Source organism: Dendronephthya gigantea, unplaced genomic scaffold, assembly GCF_004324835.1.
Source record: "Dendronephthya gigantea isolate DGI-Jeju-01 unplaced genomic scaffold, DenGig_1.0 000038F, whole genome shotgun sequence".
In the NCBI taxonomy this organism is placed as follows: Eukaryota; Metazoa; Cnidaria; class Anthozoa; order Malacalcyonacea; family Nephtheidae; genus Dendronephthya; species Dendronephthya gigantea.
The window spans coordinates 760,001-785,009 of NW_021163048.1; the positions used below are offsets into that span (position 1 = coordinate 760,001).

Here is a 25,009-nt window from a genome sequence, read left to right on the forward strand (position 1 = left end):
GATTTACGGCAACGAAAAAAGATGAGCACTGAGATGACCAAAAAACCAATAATACAGCCTAGTACAATTCCAATGATTGCTCCAACACCTGTAAAAAAATTAGGCATATCATTTAGCTAGGAAACAAGTCAGCGTGCACTATTTAATTGTATAAATTATGATTACATAAAGGCAGATGAAGTAATTCATGCAATAGAGGATCGATACAAGATGGTTATGAAAAAGCAGTTATCATTGGAGACATGCATGCAAGAACACAGATTGAGATTTTATCCTAAGAAGAACCGGCAATGCACCGGCAAGAGCATTGCACCGGCATCGTAAAAGCGCCGGTACAGGTTCGAGAGGACCGACAGTTGACACAATTTTCCATCAACTGTTCCTGGCTTGAATTTGAAGTGTGTATAATTCCACTCGAAATTAAGACCCTTTCAACCTCTATATAGAGAGACTCGTTAAAAATTGATATTGAATTAGAATAGACCAAAGAAAAAATTAATTCAGTTTTAAGTGCATGTATGTAAATTTATTTGAAGAGAGTGAGAGATTTCATATATGCCTGTATATTTTACTCTTATGTACATAGCCCATGCACTAGCAATAGCTATAGTTATTTTAAAGGCCGATTAAGCGCGTGTAGTGCAAAATAATTATTTCATTCTCTGATTAGCCTGATATACAAACCTAGTGAGCTGTCTGATTTCATGTCACCTTTCTTATCTAAAGTAGGTAATGATAATAATAGTATATATTAACTTATTGATATATAATTGCTTGTTTGCTGCATACATCTCAATTAAGTTATAATGATATTTAAAAATGAATGACGAAGCGTTAAGCGCTGAAACATGTATGTCTGCATATTGTTTCCCCATCCATAGAGATTCCTTTAGAGCCGGAACCAATTTTTTTGTCAGAAATACTGAAAGAATGGTTAAAACAACCAATGTTTAATTCATTTTTGCCAAATAAAATCAAAAAAGGATTAATCACAACCAAAACTAGTTGTTTTGACAATCTAGCTTCTTTTTACAGAATAATCATACGTATATAGCTACTATACCTTGACCTGGTTCCAATATAAACTTATAGTTAGCTGAAAAGATTGGTCTTTCATTTGGGTTTAAGTCAGAATCTACCCAAAGCATAACATAAGTCGACGAAGTGTTGATGATGATCGTTTGAGAAATCATAGTTTCACAGAAACGACCGAGTGATGTATTCGTCGGATATGAGCCGTTAAAAACTTCAACAAAATGTTTGGAGCAAGGAGGGTCATAATCACTGGTAACTGAAGTGGTCCGGTATGTCAGGGTAAGACGAATGTTGTATTACTTAGGGGCTTGTATCAACCATTGGCAGAAAAAGATTTGATGCTTTCCGTACTGATATTGCGGACTTTTCATGTTGCCAGTACTTTTTGTCAGTGTCCCAGTTTCGTCGCAGCCTAAAGAATGTGTAACTCTAATCTCTACTCATGAACAGCACTTCTAATATAATTGTAATTGCTATAATTGCCACCATAAACTTGCATGTTGGCTGCACTTGCAGATGAACGTCTGTTTCCCAATCATCAATAGAGCATCCGCAATATACCTGCATGAGGCCCTGTCACACTGTTGCGCATAGCCCTAGCGTATGGCAGCGAATGGTAAATATCACGCATACGCCGTTATACGCTGGGGATAGGTTATACATAGGTTATGGACGTTTCATGCACGGTCCCATGCGCCGATGCAGAGCATTTTTTAAGCATGCTTGAAAATCGTGTGTGGACGTATAGTTTATACGATAAGTATAAGCTAATGTATTGTACTAATAGGTCGAGTACGCTAATCAGACGCAGCTATAGGTGAGTAGGTGCATGTACAGTACAGTACAGCCAACTGGTAGCGCATCAGTAACGAACGTCTAACGTATACGTGACGTATTTTTAACATCCCTAGACAGCTTAGTGTATGGCTGACGATTAAAAAACGCATTTACCGCACAATTTGCTATTTTTACAGACTTTTTCGTGCGTTCTATTGTTCTATAGGGTCCAACTGGATTGGCCCGAAGAACTGACGAATTTCAAGCTAAGATTCCTACAATTTAGACAACACAATCTTTTATTGCTTACAGCAGGATAATTGCCATAATTATAGTTGGCTGACTGAACTGAAAAGTTCGAATAAACAGCTATTATCAAAATAACATTGGCATTACACGCAATCTTTCGAAACTGGAAGAAACGAAGCATCTAAGACCAAAGATGAATTTAAACAGATACCTGCGTTCTTCTTAATGAAGCGAAAAAGTGCCTTGAATCCTTTAGCGTTTGATTTTGGATCTGTTTGAAATTTCACCAGCAATCTTGGACCAGAGGTGAATATGAAATCGGGGAGGTCGTTGCTGGACCAACGTTGGAAAGGAAGCCATTCTGATGAAATGCTCGAATCATAAAGTTGAAGAATGTCCTTGTGACCAAATTGTGAGTCAGGAATAAATTGAAGTCTGATGACATCATCAGATTGACCACTAATACTCTGTGTACTATCCAGGTTACCAGGGTATGCATTTGGATAATTCATGGTGCGAATATTTCCGTTAGTACCATCTTTTGACAGACTTAATGGCAATGCTAGAAGTTGGAAAATAATTGAAAACGTTAACAAGAATATATATTATTTACCAGATTGGAGGTCCGCATAGGGAAATACTTCCCAAGGTCTCAAACAGCCTGAGAGGGACGTTTTGCGGGAAATATTTCCTTATACGGATCGACTAAACTGGTAAATAATAGATTTATTTTTTTAAATTATTTTTTAAATTAGATTATTTTATATTTTTCTTGCGTTCTGAATTCATATTTTAGCGTTTCCTGCAATCTGATTGGCTACCCGAGCGGTCCGTATGAAGCCGTACGGACCGCGCGAGATTTGAAAGCACAGAGCCAACGCTAAAATATGAATTCGGACCGCAAGAAAAACTACAACATTATTTACCAGTTTAGTCGGTCCGTAAAGGGAAATATTTCCCTCGGTCTCAACTGAGCGTTTCTGAGACCTTGGGAAATATTTCCCTGTACGGACCTGGAATCTGCAGGTAAATAACATGTTGTGAGAATATAAACGTATTTATATTTGGGATAAGCAGCGATACTGAATTACCCACCTTCCTCGTCTTTAATTGAGACATATCTAGCGTGAAATCCTCCACCAATTAAATCAAAATTGCTGGTGAAGACAATATGTAGATCTCGCTCTCTTGAAATTACATTTAAAGATGACGTGCACCAATCTCCAAGAGCATGGATTTTTGAAGAAATACCATCATATATCGTAATCTTATCACATTCACAAAGTGCACAATCTTGCAGATTAAGCGTTGATGCAATAAGATAAACTTTGTACCCTGGATTAGCGATTATCGTCCATTCACACGACAGACCTCCCCAATAGTGATTAGGAAAACCTGGACTTTGTATTGAGCCTGAAGCAGCAACACGTTTTCCACTTCCTGGACAAACTAAAAGAAAAAGTAAGGTTTGGGAGCAAGTGGAGAGAGGTCTAGAAAATTTCTTATCCGGATTATGTTTTCGTCGAAAGGTCGCGTCCTGTCAAGGTCGTCAAAGGTCGCATTCTGCTCCGTTGCCCAAATATACGACTTGGGTTCCCATAAAATATAAACCGCTGGTTAATGCGGAACCGTCCGGAATTTGTCCTCCTCTTTTCTCTCAGAAGCAGTTTTCAAAGTTAATCCCTTAAATGTTCTTGATACCGAGTGGTTTTTGCCACTGATTTTTATAGTGGACCACAAAGCGTTTGTCGCCTTTATAATTCTAGAGTTCTTAGGTGAACCACCCAAGAACCCACTAGTAACATCAGAAAAGAATTAAAAAGCTATCTATCTTTCTAATGTATAATTCAAAGCACAAATACAACGGAATGTGGAAGGTGTCAAAAATTAAAACGAAATGATTCATGACAGAAATCATGCACACAATATTGTTCGGATATAACCAGCACTGAGCGATAATGGCTGCAAATAATTGAGATGTATACTTACTTTTTGATTCTGGAATAGCCATATAAGTAGCTTTAAAACCTTTAAAGTTCCAAAATATGTCAGTTTTCATCACAATGTACATGTTTTGACCACTGGAGAGAAGCTCGGCTGTATTTTTACACCACCTGACAGATGACCTGCTCAGTACCATTGTACCATCGTATATTTCAATATAGTCACATGCGCAATCTTTGCAGTCTTGAAATTCAATATTTTGTACGCTAAATCTGATAACAGATCCAGGTTCAGTTTGGATTAGCCAAGAGCATTTCATGTTACCTAAATAATGTTCGGGGTAAATTGGGCTGGCGATTGACTTTTCCATGGTTGTGCTTGCTCGAAGTATTCCATCCCCATCACAAACTACAAAAAGAGCCAAACAATTATTAACATAGTGAACAGAATATCGCGGATTTTTTTTACCACTTGCCTTCAGCCTTAGGAATTGACTCGTATTTTCCCTCAAATCCTTTGCTTCCTTTCCACGATTTCGAAGTAAATTCCACCATCAACTGGTTCGTAGTTGAAACCAAATCGACTGTTTTGGGTAACGAACATTGAGAAAGTTTTTCAATTATTTTTTTGGCAAATTTAGTGTCGCCATCGTAAACATCAATGTAGTCTTTCGACAATTCTGGAGTTTTACAAGACGGGAAGGAAACTGTAGCAATTGTTAATCTAATCACGCGGTTTATTGGAGCTTGAAGTGTCCAAGTACACTCAAAATTTCCTGGGTAATTCAGAGGATACGCATAGGTTTTTATTTCTCCTTTATTTTTTTTAGGTTCTGGGCAAACTATAAATAGAAAAGATAAAATTCAAGCAGAAGCGGAGCAGTCAACTATTACGAATACATGCAGCTACAATTTTTGATTATCTTCAATCTTGCGAAATCATCGAAATATGCATAAAGTTTTATAATTTTATGATATACGTTCTTTGAATTTTTATCTTTGAAACGTACTATTGTTGGCTCTGATTGGTTCATATTTAATTTCCAGTCCATCAGTTTCTGCAAACCGATTTGTATTATATGTGATGAGCACGTTATTTGAACTCGACACGAGATCTGGCTTTTCCTTTGTCCATTCACCAAGCTTTGTACTAGATTCTGTTTTACCATCGAATATCTTCAACAAACCGCATATTTCACAACCACCAAAATCAAGAATTTTCACAGTTATGCGAATAAGGTAGCCATCGTCGACTCTTAGTTGCCAGGAACAAGACAAAGTATTTGAAAGGGAAATGTATTTGGACTTGTAGTCGTAACTCTTCAGAGTACCATTAGAATTTTGTGATGTTGGGGTATTGGAACACACTAAATACGAATAATACGTTTACGTTTAGACTATTATATGATAAAATATAATGGCTGTGATAACGCCAATCGTGGTAGACATTAGATTATTGAAAAGTGGTATCTAATAAAAAAATATAACATATAATATAACAATTTTTCAATGTTACAAAATTTTTTGTCTGATTCTTACAAATCAGTTGAATTTAAAATGTCAGAACTATAAATAAGGAGTTTCCGAAACTGAAGCCATCACTGTGAAGAGATGCATATTTTAGACATTCACATTGTGTGTACGTATACCAGCCAAAAATTTTAGGTTGGTGGGAAGGGAATAAATTAAGTGAAAATATCCGGACTCATGCAATTGATATAAAAATTTCCGGATATCATTGATTTTAGCAAAAACTGCTTAATTTTTGATATATTTCGATCAGTAAAATTTGCCCAAATTATCTGGATTATATCCTATATATATGAATCTTTAAAGATTTCTCTACAAGCAGTTCCCGGCACAAGACGCGGTCGGTTCATGTTTGAACTCAAATTTTCAGTAGTTACTGAAACGTTCTATACATATAATCCAGCATATACATTACCTTTGTTTTCTTTAAGTTTTTTATATTTTGCTTCAAAGTTATGACCTAAGGTGTGGGATCCCGTCACGAATTTGATAAATAAGTAACTACCATCGGAGATTAAAAAATCTGGAATTTCAGCTTGTTTGCACCATGCTCCAAGTTTTACATCCGATGAAGATCTCCCATCATATACTTCTACACCTCCACAACCACAGTCTGAACATGATGATTGGAAACTTAATTTTGAAATCTCCAAAGCAACTTTGTTATGTTCCGGCGTTGCATCAACTAGCCATTCACACATTATGTTTCCGTACGCTGGGTATCGAACTCTCAGGTATGATTCGGTTCTGGAACACACTGCAAAAGAAGTGCATGAGACGTATGAATTATAAAGGGCTTTATATATTGAATGTCCTATAGATAACGTTCTAAAGAAACAGGTATAACAGCAAATATGGTATAACAGCTTGAAAATTTTATAGGCAGTTGTTATACCGCTATTTAGTATCTTTTACTATAGGCTTAGCTTATTTTACTTAAGCATTCTTTATATCTCTTATTCAATGTCAAACAAGGTATAAAATGAATTTAAAAATCTAAAATCTAACCGTCCATTTTGGAGACATTCTTATAAGATGCAGTAAATCCTTTATCTCCGCCTATTGCATCTGTGTGAAAAATAATCAGCATACGACGCCCTGTGGAAAACAAACGTATATCTCCTTTACAATATCTTCCCAAGCTTTTTGTTCCATCAGAGCCATCAAAGATCTCAAGGTAATCACAACTACAGCGGCTGCATTCCTCCAGTTCGAGATTTTCAGCTGTGAATTGAATGATTGTGTTGCTGTCATTGGATGTGAGAACCCAAGAACAGTTTAGATTCGGTGGATACGTTTTTCCATAATCGGGACTTTGAATAACTTGGTTTGAACATTCTAGATATTAAGTAGTAAAAATATTTGTGATAGGGAGCTTTTAATTAGATCAAAGGCAGTGGCGCCGCCAACTCGATAGGTGGGGAGGGGGAGGGGCATATTCATATATTCGTTTTGTACATTAGGTATTAGTTTCTTTTCAAATTGATTGTTTTTATGGTCAGTTAACAGGAGTACTGTCGGCGCCATTGTGGCGATTATTCGAAGCATTTATTTATAACCACTGTATGTAAACAATTCAAGTGGTAATACTGGAGAAGACACGTCGCCTAACGACGGTTGAAAAGGCATGCCCAGTTAGATTTGGACCACAAAGAAAACGGTGACATTCATAGAAGACAGTGGACACTTTCATCCTTAATTGGCTCTCTTGCAGTTGATTGCACAACCTCGTATCTCGGGTCGGTTAAATTGCGTTTACATTACGCAATACATTTGTTGTTGTTGCGACAAAGTTCTCTCCTCCCGCGAATAAACACCGCATCTCGAGTGCTTAAATTTTGATAAACGCCGTGGCGTTTACTCAAAAAATTACAGTATACTATGTTCCCCATGCTGGTTACGCCACAAATACCACAAATCCAAATTGATTTAGAAACTAGAGTACAACTAAAATAATAAATTTAACATCCGATGCAGTTTTTGTTGCAACTACCAATAAATTTGTGGCTTGGCAGATTGCATGCTATTTGATTGAAATTAGGTAAATTACGCGTCCAAGATGCAAAATTTTCTGGTGAATTGGTTTGAATGAGACATTTTTTTAGCAAATATTTGCATAATTTTCACGAATGTCTGTTTGAAAAGTGAAAACCACGCCATCTTAGATTTTTCTAGAAAGTCATTGCAAATGTATATTCTTTTCACTCCTAATCTGTAGATTATCGGAACCGCTGTTTTGTGTTTACTGAAGTGTTTAACGTACGTCTACTATGTACGATCATCTAAAATCATCAGTCAGTCAGATGATGATGATCACACGATAAAAAATGTAAAAGGCATATCTTTAGTCTGAATTGGAAGTATTCTTTTGTAACAATATTAATTCTAATTTTAACATTTAAATTTTACTTTAATTTTGCAACTTACCGCTACTTCCAACAGCACTTGAAGGACAGTGGTGAAGCAAAAGAAAAATAGCTACAAAGACAACAATTGCTACATGAATTCGATCACAAGTGATTTCTTGCGATCAAGGCGTTTCTATTGTAACTGCATGTATGAGTATAATACGGAGAGTATATAGTACAACTTTTTCCTGGGATTTTATGGGATTCGGAGTCAGTTCTGGTGGCTACAGAGAAGATCGATATTAACTTGAGACACAAAAACAGCGTCGCTCAAAGAAATCTGTTTTGATACATGCATACAGTCTGTGATTAGACAATATAGAAATATTTTTTGTGCATGCATGGCTGCCTTTGTTATGTAAGGCCTATTTTACGAATAGTTGTGAAATATCACTCATGTCGACAGCTTGGCGTAAGGATAGTGAGATTTAGCTACATAGAATACTAATGAATTTAGCTATATGTAGAATACTATATATATTTTGGTAGCGAATTGAAATTGAAAGCAAAATTCTTGAAATTTTTCCATAACATCGGATCAGGTAAAACAGTATTAAAATCAAAAGTAAAAGAATTGAATGGAGTTTTCATCAAGTATATATAAGTTTAAGTTTTGAAGAAAAATAGCCTCATGAAAAAATATTTCCAATAAAAATAAACTTGTGTTTGAGAAAGCGTATATGATATATTGGTCAGTATTGAAAGATTTCTTTGCACTTTTAGTCGCAAATAACTTGATCACTAACTTACCATTTAGAACGAGGACCAAACTGTCCATTTTAACCGATTATTTTGTCGAATAAACTTCTAGACGTTTCTTATCAAACAATTTCGTTCCTGGTCTTTGTTCTATCAACTTGCTTTCACGACAGTTTAAGTACGAAAAGCCCAGTAGGAGGTTGTTAGCATATCTTATAGCATATGATAATCATTTAGGTATATGGGTATAAATTAAGAAGTTTGACGAGGACATAGGGCGTGAAACTGTGAGTTTATTATTTAATCAATATAATCCAAAACTATAAACTTGTGAATTGAATTGTAATTGTACAGCAACTACTCTAAATTCCCAACACGTAGAGATTATGAAAGTGTAAGTGGTTACTTTTGCTCCGAATAGTATAGCTACATAATTTATATAATTACCCGGCTGAAATACCGATATACATATATACATATATACAGCTATATTGCTTGAAAGCGGTTTATTTTGTGACGCGTGCGCGTGAATGATATATTATATAAAAATGTCAATTGGGCTGGAACCAGTTGTATAAAACTCTAAACTAAAATGCATGCATGTAGTAAACGCATATATTCCTGATTGCGATTGATTTATGCATGTTCTTTGCACTATAGTTCCAAATATCATCAGCTCGGCCCGTTAGAGCTGTACGTGCAAGGATTCTAAAGCCCAGGTAAAACGTCGGCGCATGTTTTCACGTACTACTGACCCTAAAGATTGGTCTCCATTTCCTCTTTTTTCTATACTCTCAAAGTTAAGTTTCGTACTTTGTCCAATCAACCATTTGAGGAGCGTATAAAGTTGACTAATTATATTATAATGTTCCGATAAGTCTTTTTTAAGTCGGAGCTAGCGATAGTCGAGCGACAGCCTTTGTTGCATGAGCGACGTTTGACCCGGGCCGGATTCTTATAAAATGGCATTTTATTTATGTGCATGATTTCTTTTGTTTACTAAAAAATACGATGGATTAAGTTCATTAGGACCCGGCATATTTCATTTCGGTAATAGAACGTAAGCAATGCGACAAGCAAGAGGGTAATAATACAGCCTAGTATAATTCCAATAATAGCTCCAGCACCTGTAAAATTACGGAATAATTTAGTATCAATAATAATAATCGATTCAAACTTAGGATAGATGAAGCTGAAGATTGTCCTCTCTTCGTCAAAGAAATGAAATTTTCTGAATTTTTTTTCAGTACCATGCAAATAGCAGTTTATTTTCATTTCTTCACTAAAGGGACTCAGTTTCATGCCACTTAATTTGTTTGCTTCACTTTGTCTTTTTCTAGTCTAAAGAAAATTTTTTAGCGTCGTAGAAAATTTTTGATTTCACGGCATGCAATGCCAAACGACCCTTCCGGTAATTACGTCACAACTTTACCGTTTCCAGTTTAGAACCACCTTAAATGAAACGGATTTCTTTCACGAGCTATGTGCAAAGATGTACAACATCTTTCTTCAACACATGCATCAAAATAATTTTCATTTTGACCATTTTGTCTTATGACGTATTTTCACATTTATTGGTCAAAATGAAAAATTCTTTTGACGCACGTGTTGAAGAAGGATGTTTTACATCTTTGCACATAGCTCATGAGAGTAAAACTTGAAATTTGTTTCATTTAAGGTGGTTCTAAACTGGAAACGGTAAAGCTGTGACGTAATTAATGGAAGGGCGCATTAGATAGCAAAAAGCAACACATCATTTTTAAAATCTCTTTTAACAAAGTTGAATTTTTGAAATGTAGCTATATTGGATGCATCCTAAAATAATCATTCACTAGCGTTTGGGGATTAGGACGCGAACCAAGATATATTCAATGATGTCTGATATACCAACCTAATGAACTCTCTGATTTCGTGCCTTCTTTTGCATCTATAAAATTATATACGTAATTAGTTTTTATTCAACTGTGCAAACTTACTGTGTTATGTACTGTAGTCTGTAGAGTATATAAAAAATTATAAAATAATATATACCTGGTTTTAACATTAACTCATAATCAGCTGAAAACATTGGCCTTTCATTTGCATTCAAGTTAGAATCTACCCAAAGCATAACATAGGTCGACGAACTGCTGATGATGATCGTTTGAGAAATCATAGTTTCACAGAAACGACCGAGTGATGTATTCGTCGGATATGAGCCGTTAAAAACTTCAACAAAATGGTTGAAGCATGTGGAGTTATAATTACTGATAATAGAAGTGGTCCGGTATGTCAGGGTAAGACGAATGTTGTATTTCCTAGGCGCTTGTATCAACCATTGGCAGAAGAAGATTTGATGCTTTCCGTACTGATATCTCGGGCTTTTCATGTTGCCAGTACTCTTTGTTAGTGTCCCTGTCCCGTCACAGCCTAAAGAGAAATGTTTATTTCTAGTTTATTTCAAGTCTGTTTTATCGATGGAATATCGGTAATATCACCTGAATTAAGTCTGATTAATAATTAGTCAATTCACCTTATCGTTCTGGCTAGTGCATGTTCTAAAGGGTCCGAGGGGGATTGCTCGATCTGTCTTTGATTATATGTTTTTCGAAATGGTAAGCGTACTGATGTTTCCGTGTTTATTATATTGGCCGGGTGCCAAGGTAAATCAGGCTAGCAGGAGGTGGCGTATACATACAACGTGCATTTGGCGCCACGAAGGCGAATATCATAGCCGTATAGCGGGAGCCGTAGTCAAATCTAAAGTTCCCTATTATAAAAAGCGCGAAGAACGTGTGAATAAAAAAAAGTAGAATTCTAAGAAAGTAGAGTCCAAAATCAGACTTTTCTATGGGTATGAAAAGGAACGAAAAAAGATAGAAAGGATTGAACAATTGGCATTACACGATCTTGAATTTAATTATGAGGGGGGCGGATGTGTCAATCCTCCGAACTGAATCTTGACATGCTTGCAAGCTCAGCTTTGGACTGAAAATTAAAATTTCAAAAAAAACAACAGTTGTAAGATCATAGATGAACTCAGACAGATACGTAACCCGTATTCTTCTTAATAAAGCGAAATGATGCCTTGAATCCATTCGAGTCTGATTTTACGTCTGTTTGAAATTCTACTTGCAATCGTGGACCAGAAGTGAATATGAAATCGGGGAGGTCGTTGCTGGACCATCGTTGGAAAGGAAGCCACTCTGATGAGGGACCTGAATCGTAGAGATTCAGAATGTCCTTGTGACCAATTCGCGAATCAGGATCGAATTGAAGTCTGATGACATCATCAGATTGACCGTTAATACGCCGTATACAATTCATGTTGCCAGGGCATGGATTTGGATAATTCATGGTGTGAATATTTCCATTGGTGCCATCTTTTGACATACTCAATGGACATACTAGAAGTTTGAATATAGTGAAAAGTTAACAAGAATCATTGCATGAAAGGGATTCCATCTCTTCTGTGCATGTTCACCCATGCATGTTATTAGATACGAAAAGAGGCAATGTAAGAATCCTGGATATATATTGATGCATTTTGGATTTGCCACAATAATTACCCACCTTCCTCGTCTTTAATTGAGACATATTTAGCGTGAAATCCTCCACCAATAAAATCGAAATTGCTTGTGAAGACAATATGTAGATCTCGCTCTCTTGAAATCACATTTAAAGATGACGTGCACCAATCTCCAAGAGCTTTGCCATTTGAAGAATTACCGTCATACATCGTAATCTTATCACATTCACAACGTGCGCAATCTTGTAGATTAAGCGTTGATGCAATAAGATAAACTTTGTACCCTGGATTAGCGATTATCGTCCATTCACACGACAGACCTCCCGAATAGTGATTAGGGAAACCTGGACTTTGTATTGAACCTGAGGCAGAAACGCGTATTCCACTTCCTGGACAAACTAAAAGACAAAGTAAAGAAGGTTAAAGGAGCAAGTAGGGGATGGTAAGAATATTTCTCATCCAGATTCGGATTATGTCATGAATGATAGCAGGCATATAAACATCGTGTTAAATTAGGTTCTGTTGTTCTCATACGACTTAAGGCCTGGTTACATATGGTGCAATTTTTCTTGCAACTTGCAATGCTATTCTTCTTTTGACAGATGTAAATTTGGCAACTCCCGAACTTTTGTCAGCCTCTTCACTAATTTACAACTCTCAAAAGTAGAATTGCATTGAGAGTTGCAAGTAAAAGTGCACCGTGTAACATGGCCTTTAGGTTCCCGCAAGACCGACCATAAATGTGAGACCTCCCAAATTTGTCCTGTTTCCTCTGTGAAGCAGTTTCCCTAGTTTTCATCCTTTTAATTCCTTCACGTATTTGAGCTGGCCAATTTTCCAGCCACGATTTTTATGAAACGGACGGGCATTCATATAGCACCTGATATATTCATATATCATTATATGTATATATATATTCATATAGACGGGCATTCATATAGCACCTGATGCGTCATATAAAACCTTATGCCCCAACGTTTGGAACAGAAAAGCCAATACAAAGCTGTAGCTTTATCATCTAATTTAGAGCAAATATCCTGGAACCTGAGAAGGTGTTAGAAATAACAGGGAAATTATTCATTTTCAGAAATTATACACATGAACATATGATAATGTTCGGGAATAATTGATAATGTTCGGGAATAATGTTCGAGTTATGGCTGCAAAATTGAAACGTTATTCACCTCTTGATTCTGGAATAGCCTTATAAGTAGCTTTAAAACCTTTATAGGACCAAAATGTGTCAGTTTTCATCACAATGTACATATTTTGACCACTGGAGAGGAGCTCGGCTGTATTTTTACACCACCTGCCAGACGACTTGCTTTGATCTGTTGTACCATCGTATATTTCAATATAGTCACATGCGCAATCTTTGCAGTCTTGAAAATCAATATTTTGTACGCTAAATCTGATAACAGATCCGGGTTCAGTTTGGATTAGCCAAGAGCATTTCATGTTACCCAAATAATGTTTGGGGTAAATTGGGCTGGCGATTGACTTTTCCATGGTTGCGCTTGCTCGAAGTATTCCATCCCCATCACAAACTACAAAAAGAGCCAAACAATTACTAACACAGTGGACAGAATATCGCGTATTTTTTAACACTTGCCTTTATCCTTAGGAATTGACTCGTATGTTCCTTCAAATCCTTTACTTCCTTTCCACGATTTCGAGGTAAATTCCACCAACAACTGGTTCGTACTTGAAATCAAATCGACTGTTTTGGGTAACGAACACTGAGATAATTTTTCAATTATTTTTTTAGCGAATTTAGTGTCGCCATCGTAAACATCAATGTAGTCTTTCGACGATTCTGGAGTTTTACAAGACGGGAAGGAAACTGTAGCAATTGTTAATCTAATCTCGTGGTTTACTGGAGCTTGAAGTGTCCAAATACATTGAATATTTCCTGGGTAATTCAGAGGATATGCATAGGTTTTTATTTCTCCTCTATTTTCTTCAGGTTCTGGGCAAACTACAAATAGAAAGAGGAAAAATTAAAAGGAAAGGTAGATTAGTTAAATTTCTATTTCCTTCCAGCGTATTACAATGCACGTTTAAGCGGTTATGCGCGGACCATTAGTAACAAATTACATATCACTATCATCTTCAATCTTGTGAATACATCACATGCAATAATGTACATTCATGATAATCATATATATTCTATCAAATTATGAGTTATAAAACATACTATTGTTGGCTCTGATTGGTTCATATATAATTTCCAGTCCATCAGTTTCTGCAAACTTATTTGTAATGAATCTAACAGTTATGTAATTTGAACTCGACACGAGATCTGGTTTTTCCTTTGTCCATTCACCAAGCTTTGTACTAGATTCTGTTTGACCATCGAATATCTTCAACAAACCGCATGTTTCACAACCACCAAGATCAATAATTTTCACAGTTATGCGAATAAAGTAGCCATTGTCGACTCTTAGTTGCCAGAAACAAGACAAAGTATTTGAAAGGGAAATGTATTTGGACTTGTAGTCGTAACTCTTCAAAGTACCATTAGAATTTTGTGATGCGTGAACATTGGAACACACTAAATGCGAATACACGTAGACACTGTTATATAACGTAAATAATTAGGGGACTCGACATCGCCAACTGAAAGGCTGTTAGCAAAAGTAGAAAACTCTGCACAATATCCTTGGATCTCATAGTTATGTTCGCCTGCACTGACCAATTTTATTTGTGTTGCCGGGCGAAAGTCTATATTTAGGAAATTTTTTAAAATTTATCAAGTGATTAAAATCACTTGATAACTAAATATTTTAATGACACAAGCTTAACTTAACTTATGTCCATTACATCACAAACATTATACCTTTATTTTCTTTAAGTTTTTCATAATGCGCTTCAAAGTCATGACCCGAGGAGCGGTATTCCACGACGAATTTAATTAATAAATAACTGCCATCAGAAATTAAATATTTCGGAACCTCGGGATGTGTACACCAGGTTCCAAGTTTTACATCCGATGAAGATTTCCCATCATATACTTCTACACTTCCACAACCACAGTCTGAACATGCGGATTGAAAACTTAACTTCGAAATCTCTAAAGCAACTTTGCTGTGTCCTGGCGATGCCTTAACTAACCATTCACACATTATGTTTCCGTACGCTGGGTATTGAACTGTGATCAGTGAATTGGCTCTTGAACACACTGCCAAAAGAAGTGAGTCACATAAATTAGAGGCCATGCATAAATTAAGTAGCAATAAATTCTATAACAATTCATTTGTGATAACTAAACCGAGCTAGTCAGGCAAAACAGTCCATGATGCTATCAGGCCTTTTCGCGTTTATTCTTAATAATGTCAAACAAGTTTAAAAACGAATTTCAAATCTAACCGTCTGTTTTAGAGACATTCTTATGAGATGCAGTAAATCCTCTACCACTGCCTCTTTTATCTGTGTGAAATCGAATTAACATATTACTCCCAGTGGAGAACAAACGTATATCTCCTTTACAATATCTTCCCAAGCTTTTTGTCTCATCAGAGCCATCAAAGATCTCAAGGTAATCACAACTACAGCGGCTACATTCCTCCAGTTCGAGATTTTCAGCTGTAAATTGAATGATTGTGTTGCTGTCATTGGATGTCAGAATCCACGAGCATCTCAGATTCGGTGGATACTGTCGTCCATAATCGGGACTTTGAATAACTTTATTTGAACATTCTAGGAATGAAATAAGGGAAAACATAAACTATATGTATATAAAGGTCATGCAGAGCTTTTGTTGCGCGTTGTCAGTTCATTGAATACCATGCAATTGATCACTGCCCTACGTCACAAATTCAGTTTATCCCCTGTGAATGACTAGCTTAAGTGCATTAGCAAATTGCGTAATCGCTTTATTGCGATCTTTTAGGACATTATTCTCAATGTAAACATCATCTACAAATTTCGTTGACTTTTCTAGCCTTTTTTTAATTTCTCTAGTGAGGGGTGTTTTTATTGCATGAAAATAACTTTCCGCTATTTCAGTTGTTTATTTTGGCGTAATTATTAATTGTACTCTAGTACAATTAATGAAATAACTGTACTCCTCTTGGCCAATCAGCATCTAGTAATTTCGTCATGCTAACAATACGTTTTTTAATCACAATAGGTTAACGAGGAGAACAAGGAATTGGTCTTTGTACCACCTGGTATTCTACAACTTTTACAACTTACCGCTTATTCCATGAGCACTTAAAGGGCAGTGATGAAGATAAACAAGAATAACTACAAAGACAACGAAAGCAACTCGATGAGTTGGAGTGATTTGTTTGCCCATTGCCATTGGCTGTCGGGATATTCATTATCAGAATGTTATAATACAAGATATATGAGTATTGAGTAGACTGATACGGGAAGTGCATGCAATACAACTATTTTATTGAATTTTTTAAGATCACGTTACTCAGTAATCTGGCTACAGAGAATGATCGACTGTATATTAACTTTCTGTACAATGGCAACAAGAAAATTAATTTGATTGTTTACAGTTTTAACAGCCGGACTTTTGCATGCAGTCAGTGATTGTATATGCATGGCTGCCTTTGTTATTTAAAGGGCCCTTTTTTCACGAAAAAATTGTGGAATTATATGTCGACAGATCGCGGTACAGATAGTAAGAGAGAATACTAACAATTTCATTATATTATGGTAACGCATGGCTGTAATAATCGCACGCGAATTGATCATGAAACTGAAAGTAAATTAGTAAGTTAAACTGAAGTAAATTCTTGAAATGTTTGCACAACATGATCAGGTAAACGAGTATTAGAATCAAAAGTAAAAGAAATTATATAAGAAATGGATTTCTCATGAAGTTTTCCTGCGATCTCTAAACTATAAGTTTCAGTTTTAAAGGAAACTAGTCTAATTGAAAGAAAAATTTTCAAAACGTTGTTCGAGAAAACGTATATGGTGTTCGGAAATTTCTTTGCACTTTTATAGTCGCAAATGACATGATTAATAACTTACCATTTAGAACGAGGACGAGGCTGCCCATTTTAACCAACTATTTTGTCGAAAAAACCTCTACACGTTTCTTATCAAACAATTTCGTTTCTGATCTTTATTTAATTAAACTTGCTCTCACGACAGGCAGTTTAAATACGAAAAGCTCAGTAGGAGGTTGTAAGAATATGCTTAATATTCTAACACTACTTAACATGATGACATTCAAATCGACATGCGGAGAGACATTCTTTGCATGTCAGTGAATTGCGAAACTTCGCGCTTGTGTCGTGAGTGTTGATGAGGATGTAAGACGTGAAAGAGACAAACCTTTTGGGTATATAACAACGTTTGGGTGTTCTAGTACAGCACATCTTTTGGGAGTGGTAATCCAATAACATATATGTTAGGCCAACTGTGTGTGTGCTAGGCCAGCACACCTTTTGGGCGCATTTAATACCTGAATGCAACGTCATATGTTTTTCCACTAAGGCGCCTGGGTACGAGGCTGGTGTTATCCGGTTATCCGGGGCAGAGACGTTTTTTGGTGGCGCACGTCTTAGAGAATAAAATATTTTAATTCTTTTTTTATTCCATGAGAATTACGAGAGTTTATATATATAAGCTGAACATGGCATTAATTTGATGAATTTACCAATCACTCACTACATTATTTATAAATATAATCGATTTCCTGTTACAATTAAATATTTTACTGATAATTAGGTATAAATTGATTACTTTGCAATGTGAATGAAGGTTACTGATAAATATTTGAAACAGAGAATCCTTCCTTGTATGGCTTGCCTCTAATTAACTTGTTGAAACATTTTTCTAAATGCGACGACCCTCTCTCTGTGGCCAGGATTGGCGACAATGATTTTCATTGCTCGTCAGCCTCGTCTGTCCTGTCATAGCTAATATACGTAGCTATATATAGGGTTGATATTGTGGAGTTCGCTTCTATGCGCTATATTCACGATGATGATAGAGCCTTTGGCTTTGTGGATGATAGAAATGACATCGTTAAGTTCGCTGCATCACGTACCCATGCAGGAATACGTTTGAATGTCTACTTTCATGGTGCGTTCAATACGACCCTACGTTTTCTACGGTACACCTGCGAAATGGGAGAATTTGAGTGATTAGAGCGCCATGGTTGAGGCAAATGTTAGAGAAGAATTAGAGGAAAATTAGAGAAGAATTATTAAGAAATAAAATTAAATGTCAATCATCTCGTGGTTATTCCACGTGTAATGCACAAGCATCTCTACACTCTCTATGTAGAAAGGGCCGGAGTATAAAAATAACCACAGAGGAGTCAAATAACATAGAATATTTCTCAAAAGCAGAACTTGTAATCCAAATAAGCTGGACTTAGTGCAAATATATATGAGCTAAAACAAGAACCTTTGGTTACTCGAATTATATTATATAGGCTCATGTCAAGCACAGAGTTAACTAATATTCAACAATGTTGTTATTCTTTCATTTAAATACCTGTTTCATACTCTTGTCCCATTTTTGTCATTTATTGGAGCGGTGTCTTTCTTTTTGTGCCTTCAAAAAGAATAACATCTTTCGATCATTTTTCATCATTCATAGATTGCTCAGCCATGTCAGTGTTCATGGGCATTCGTGGGCATGAGGAATATCGATGTTGCTAAGAGTATAACTTTATAAGAGTTGTAACTTTATAGGGAGTAAACATGAAGGATATAACAAACGTATCCGTAGCCAATCTCAGGGTCTTCGCGTGACAGCAGGCCTTGAAGGGATCGGAGTTGATCATGCAATCGCCTTTCGATTTTCATGCTGGGGGTGAGTGTGGGTATAAGCGTAAATAATATGGGTTTCCGAGTTCCGAAAGAAAATGATGGGCATGATATAGAGAGGGCTATAGTGATTATTATCTAGGAGACGGATTGTATGTGTTAAATAATTATCTACAGTCAAACAACAATGACGAAAAAGATGCCCACCTTCTCCAGTAAAATATTGTTCCAACAACCACCAAGAGTATCAAGGCTGCAATGACTGGCAGGCCTATTATCATATGAATAATCGAGATTTCATTGCTGGAATGTTGTGCTTCCACCAACCCTGTTTTGTACGTATAAGGCGTTGAAAACTCTGTAGTTGACAATGGTTTAGGTGTAGCAATTACAACCTTATTCTTCGTTAAGATTTCTTTGGCTTCTCCTGGAGGTTTTATACCCGTACTGACTGGTGTAGTTAACGATGTTTCTGTACTTAGGTATTCAATCATATTTGATGATTTTCTGGTTGTAGTCGTTGTAGTCGGCATTGATTTAGATGTAGCAATGAAAACTGAATTAGTCTTCATCAAAATTTCTTTTGTTGCTGCGGGAGTTCTTATTTCTGCAGTGATTGGCGTGGTTAACGATGTCTTTGTACTTGAGTATGCTTTTGATGATTTTCTAGATGCAGTCGTTGGATTAGTTTCTTGTATTGCTGCATGTAGAAAAATGAAAATATGCAACCTGATTATTATAAGTTTCAAAATTCAAATTATAGTCTGGTATCAATTGTATTTAATCATTACTTTGACTGGCGTGGTTTTTAATTTTGTAAAAGTTCATTAAGGCGGTTTTCCACGAGGCTGATCGAATTATTCGATCGAGCGAAATGTTTCGCCTGATTTTCTTTTCAAGTGTCAGACTGATTCGACCGTATAGCGGCACAGAATACTTATCTGAGACAACTCCATTGTTCAGTTTTGCGTAAGTGTGATTCGTCATGATTCGTCACTCAGCAAGTACCGTAAATAGAAGCATTCAAAAAACAATGAGTTGTTTCGTGATAGCGGATTTGTTTGACCATGGATAGTAAAATCAGTCTTTTAACTATCCATGGTTTGACTAATGTCCTGTCACAATTAGAAAACCTCCATCTAGTTGAAAACCGCCTTAAACTAATATTTCTCCTCATGTATAAACTATACCTTCGTATTTCGCGTGAAATTCCAAACGTTTCTTCAAATCCTGAATGACGCATTTCGCGCCAGTATTGTTGCCAGATTTGAGGACAATGAAAACGCGATTGGTCACAGATTTCACCCAAGCTCCTGAAGTAGCATTCTCTCCACAAAACCTTGCTAAAAGTGCTGTTTCCTTTGCGCTTTTCCCTTCATAAATATCGAGGGAATTTTCTTTGCAGTTGGGAACAAAGAGTTTTTGAAAACTCAGTAAGATTTTTTGAGGCTTATTCACTTTTATTGACCAGGAACAGAACTGAAAATCGGGATAGGAATTGTTCAAAAAGTTTGGCGATGAAAATGATCCACTTTGATCCCTCAATTTGTGTTGGCAACCTATAATAAGAAACACGATATTATGAGTCGATTTATTCTCTCGCCCCACAAGTAATGTGTATTTAGATAAATATACATACATGTCATGGCAGTATAAATTTAGTATGAAAAATTTAGTATAAAATTTCTTATGAAAAAACATAATTATATCCACTTCATTTCAGTCATGTGTATGACTTTCATTTCGTTATATATATCCTGATAGGAAAACACAAACTCAAAGGCTTTAATATAGATAGAGTATAGCGTACCTTCATAATAGCAATAATATACTTTAGGCAAACTCTTCGATTTATCTGTAAAAACATGATGTCCACTGAATTCATCATAGTTGTTCTTATCCTCAGTGTCATATACGATATATTCCAAAGAGCTGACAGCCCCAACCACACGCTGACATTTTTGTGATCCGTACGGTAACAGATAGAATGGCTTTTTCGTTGGCAGTTGAATAGATTTGTGCCATTTTCCTTTTGTGTGACAGCAATAAAGCATTCTCGTTGATGGACCAAAGTACATGCCATCAGGAAGAGTTAAATACCGATGATATTTATTTTTATTGTTAGTCTGCTCATCGAACCAATGTATGAAACCCTTCGTCATGTTTGGTGGACAGTAGTTTGAGTTCCTGTAGATGCAGTAAGAACCTAAAATGCATAAAAGAAGCTATTTTTAGTCTGATTTAATTAACATCGAAGGAGGACAACAGGAACAAACTATGCACAAAATATTGATGATTCGAGCAGCGAGCGCCTATTGGCTTCATATACTAAAGAAAAAGTGGAACTGACTTCCTAAAGATTTAGAGTTGGGAATACATAAACATTAGACATATAGTTTGCCGTCTCGAAAACATCGGCATATGCTCTATATAACAAAAGTTATTTAAAACTATACCGACTCAATTTGAAGCCAAAATGTTACGGATTTCGGAAACGCTTTTTAAAACCTTTTATGTTGTACGTTTTACAAAATGAAAACACAATTAATGTCTTCATCTTCCGAAGCTATTAGTGCGTATAATGAAAAATCTGTCTTTCGACACCGTAATCAGCTTACCATTTGGCCATGGTTCCTGTACTTCATCTGCGTTAGAAATCGTGCAAAATTTTCTTTTTATATCATTCTTTCTCATTTCTGCGTCCATGTTAAAACTGGACGAGAATTTGCTGCCCTGTCGGGCGTCATTCTCTAAATCTTGATAACGCCATGATTCTTGCCATGTGCCTCTTCTGGTATGAGGGCATCCTGACTTGGGTTTTGGCAGAGTGTAGGCACCAAGCGGCCAGTTAACTATTCAGTAATAAAATTAACATGGAAAAATGAGTGAGTGAAAACTGAACTTATTTTTCATCCTTTCATACTTCAATTACTGAGGTATGTCCAATGAAGCCATAGCGTTTAGGTATTACTTAATGTAACACCGGAGTTTAGGAATTCTACTTTGGAGAAGTTTATAGGTTCGTTAGGAGTTTAGGACTGAGAATGTTGAGGAAAAAACTTGACAACGCGATTGGTCAACAGAATTTACCCATGTCGTATAGATGATGATTTCGTAAAAAAATCAAACGTTGCATAGACATTAACATTGCGTGAAGCCGTGAATTGTTATTCTATTGATATCCGACTCATCAAAATTAACCGCAATACTATAGTATATTTAATATTTACTTCCGTTTGTATGATTTGCAGTCGGTAGAGACGTCGACAACGTAAGTGGAATTACAACTCAATGACGCTGGTTTGTGTTACGGAAATATCTTTCTTTCTTTCTTTCTTAAATTTCATTTTACCACAAATAGAAACTTCACTGAGGAGGTCATTCTGCTGGGAATGCAGAATGAGAAGGAGGCTTGTAACATGCATCATTAGTACCTGATTTGCATGCATTTACACGTTCATTGAAGCTTTGGAATATATTGGTGTTATCACCTTATAAGATGCATGTGGAAATTATCTAACTAATACGAATATCATTATCATTGTATCACGAGAATGAACTTATAAAATTCCAATTCTGTTTTTATATTTTATTTCTTTTAAAATTGGCTACCAAACTGAGGTAAAAATTTTGGGAAGCAGCCAGATATAGTTTCAAACTTTCATTGGTTTGGCGATCTATATAGCCATAATACTGCCGCGCATGACTGGAATCACAAAAGGGAATTTAGAAACTGTTATTATATGTGTATAGTACTTTATTTAGTAAGTAAAAAAGGTTTAAATCGAAATAGCATGAGGGTAAATCAATGGTACATGGTCTGGAAATTCCCATGCAGTTAGGTCTAAAAAAATAGTATACTGTCAAAAGCAGTAGTAACACATAATGCGTGTTTACACCTATAGTAATTTCACATGCCACTTACCTGCTGAAGAAATAATAACATCAAATTTCAATGTCCAAGAGATGGTGAAAACAATGAGGATTTTTGTCGCCGCCATTACATGAGATTATCAGTAACCGTTCAAGTTAACTATTCCAATGTGTGTCAGGCGATAAGCAAAGCAACATGCATGTCCTGGGTAGATGAACAACTGAATGACATGATATTCACACCAGACGGTATATATTGACATGTTTGAACCTGATATTTGTAACTTGAGATGTCTTGAGAAAGGATAGGCCACAGTGTTTTCACGACGAAATCGGAATCATGCAGGTGCCCAACTGGTTTATTTCCTTAATCAAGTACACATTAGGCGGTATTATCCGCCCAAAAAAGGAAAGTGCTCCAATATTTCCTCAAAAATTTCAAAAATCTCCATTCCCAAAGCGTTTCGCTATGCCCGTCATGCCCATATATATACGTGTCAAAGTGGCAACGAAGACACCAGAACCATATTTTAATACTATAGTCCAACATAGGCAGATATATTATATACCCACACTAAGCCAAAGGCCGAGCCAAAAGCGATCTTGTTGTTCATTTATTTTTGTTTAAAAACATTAATGCTGAATGTCGTAATGCATGCAGACATTCCTCTGCATCATCGTTTCCTTTCTGGCAACATTTGGGTAATCATGATCCGAAATATATATTTATACATATAACAGTTTTTTTCCCGTTTTCGTTACTCTGCATGCACGCAGGAAAACGTAATGCGTATATAAGTAAATTTGTCAAAAGGTCATGCTATAATTAAAAGCATGAACTAGGCTTGTCGCTATTTCCGTAGGAGTTTAATCTCCCGTAGCTAAATTGCTTTCAGGCGGCCTGAATGCACTATGTGCGGACTGCGGAGTGCTGCAGTGCGGCCTGTGGAATGTTTACGAAAATGGGCGCGAGAGTTGGAAATGTAGAAGCGTTGAACATAGTCGATTATATATGCGCTATATACCCGCGGTTCTCTGCGAAACGCTAACCGAGTTTTCTGGGAATATACGTTATTAACTTCGAAGGTAAAAGTTAGGATTGTTTGGTAATAATCAATATCTAGCTCTAGCTAATGTTTCGAATTAAAAACTTGACTTGGGCGGAGCAGGGAAAACGTACGTGCGAATATGCGCTCGTGATAACGCACACAAGTGTGCATAGTAGACACTACAATATCATGAAACTATATCGTGTACGTAGACTAGCTGATTCAGCCCACGTCGGACTGTTGGCTTTTATAGTTAAACACGCGTATAAATTAAACTATACCGCATTGATGTTAACGTTAATTAAGAATTTCAATTCCAGGAAACCGTACATCGTGATACGATTGAGACAAATTTTCGGCATGCGGAATGATTGTTGTCGGCATGGAAGAATATGATTGCTTTTCGAAAATGCGGAGGCGGACCGTACTGGCGCAAATAATTCATATAATTACTTATCAATTTGCCTGTTGGCATACTTTACCGGCAATCAAACGGCTACTTTATTCACGATTTTTAAAAATGGAAAATATTTTATTCTTGAATGCTCTAGAAAGGAGTTAACTGACGCATATACTGAACCTTACGGTGAAATTAAGGTCGTTTACGTTATTACGTATGGTACTGGCCGTACTGCAAATCAACTGTTGTATAATAAGTTCATCTGTTCATGCCGTGCGGGGTGCTTACTGAAAAACGCAGCGTGCATTGACCGTCTTATCTAGATATTACAGATACACCAGTTCCGGCAATGTTAGCGGTCCCGCCTTGGCACCGAGTATTAAAAAAAAACGCAATTTGAATCCTCTGGAAAATATTGTCATTAGGGAGTCACCCCACTTTCGCGTTTTTTAAGTTACCAAATTGAGCGATTCGCTGTTTTCGAATCCAAAATATTACTTTCTGTTCATTTTTAAGTACACACTTTCACATTTACAAGGACACATTGGCCTTTTACAAATAAAAAAAGTGTGTACAAGGACACGGTGGTTCGGGGCAGGCAATATGCCGTGCTAATATATTTGTTCAAGCCGTCCAATGCAACAAACAAACAGACATAGGGTCAACATCGTCCCACCCTGACTGGTTTTTCGTCTGGACTCTTCCCAAAACGAGTCACTCGCGCGCATTCGAGTAAAGCACCGTCCATAAATCATAATGCGAGAGAAATTTAATCTATTTTTCATTCTTGTGGGA

General features: G+C 36.4%; 3 protein-coding genes across 3 annotated transcripts in view; all 3 read right to left on the reverse strand.

Annotated features, from left to right (window-relative positions):
- The window catches only part of LOC114526431, a 1,459-nt gene extending 125 nt beyond the window's left edge, over nt 1-1,334 (reverse strand). The window contains exons 1-3 of the mRNA XM_028548029.1: nt 1,064-1,334; nt 685-720; nt 1-88 (exon numbers count right to left, since the gene is read on the reverse strand). The exon at nt 1-88 is cut by the window's left edge and continues 125 nt beyond it. Coding sequence (XP_028403830.1) covers nt 1-88; nt 685-720; nt 1,064-1,193 — 254 coding nt within the window. The 5' untranslated portion in view covers nt 1,194-1,334. The remainder of the gene's footprint in view (nt 89-684; nt 721-1,063) is intronic.
- Nucleotides 1,335-2,073: 739 nt separating this feature from the next.
- LOC114526486 (cubilin-like) lies at nt 2,074-17,190 on the reverse strand. The gene is made up of 19 exons (XM_028548100.1): nt 17,142-17,190; nt 16,347-16,397; nt 15,519-15,848; nt 14,989-15,330; nt 13,762-14,127; nt 13,334-13,696; nt 12,194-12,547; nt 11,677-12,027; nt 10,673-11,050; nt 10,533-10,568; nt 9,652-9,768; nt 6,543-6,872; nt 5,950-6,291; nt 5,015-5,371; nt 4,481-4,846; nt 4,330-4,413; nt 3,157-3,510; nt 2,273-2,623; nt 2,074-2,087 (listed from the first exon to the last, which is right to left on the reverse strand). Exons 1-19 carry the CDS (start codon nt 17,167-17,169, stop codon nt 2,074-2,076), a joined length of 4,914 nt encoding a protein of 1,637 aa, XP_028403901.1. The 5' UTR covers nt 17,170-17,190.
- A 570-nt stretch (nt 17,191-17,760) lies between these two features.
- LOC114526404 lies at nt 17,761-23,140 on the reverse strand. The gene is made up of 7 exons (XM_028547998.1): nt 22,818-23,140; nt 21,511-21,744; nt 20,703-21,098; nt 20,083-20,451; nt 19,100-19,592; nt 18,618-18,677; nt 17,761-18,237 (listed from the first exon to the last, which is right to left on the reverse strand). The coding sequence occupies exons 1-6, from the start codon at nt 22,891-22,893 to the stop codon at nt 18,623-18,625; spliced, it is 1,623 nt and encodes a 540-aa protein (XP_028403799.1). The 5' UTR covers nt 22,894-23,140; the 3' UTR covers nt 17,761-18,237; nt 18,618-18,622.
- Nucleotides 23,141-25,009: the final 1,869 nt, after the last annotated feature.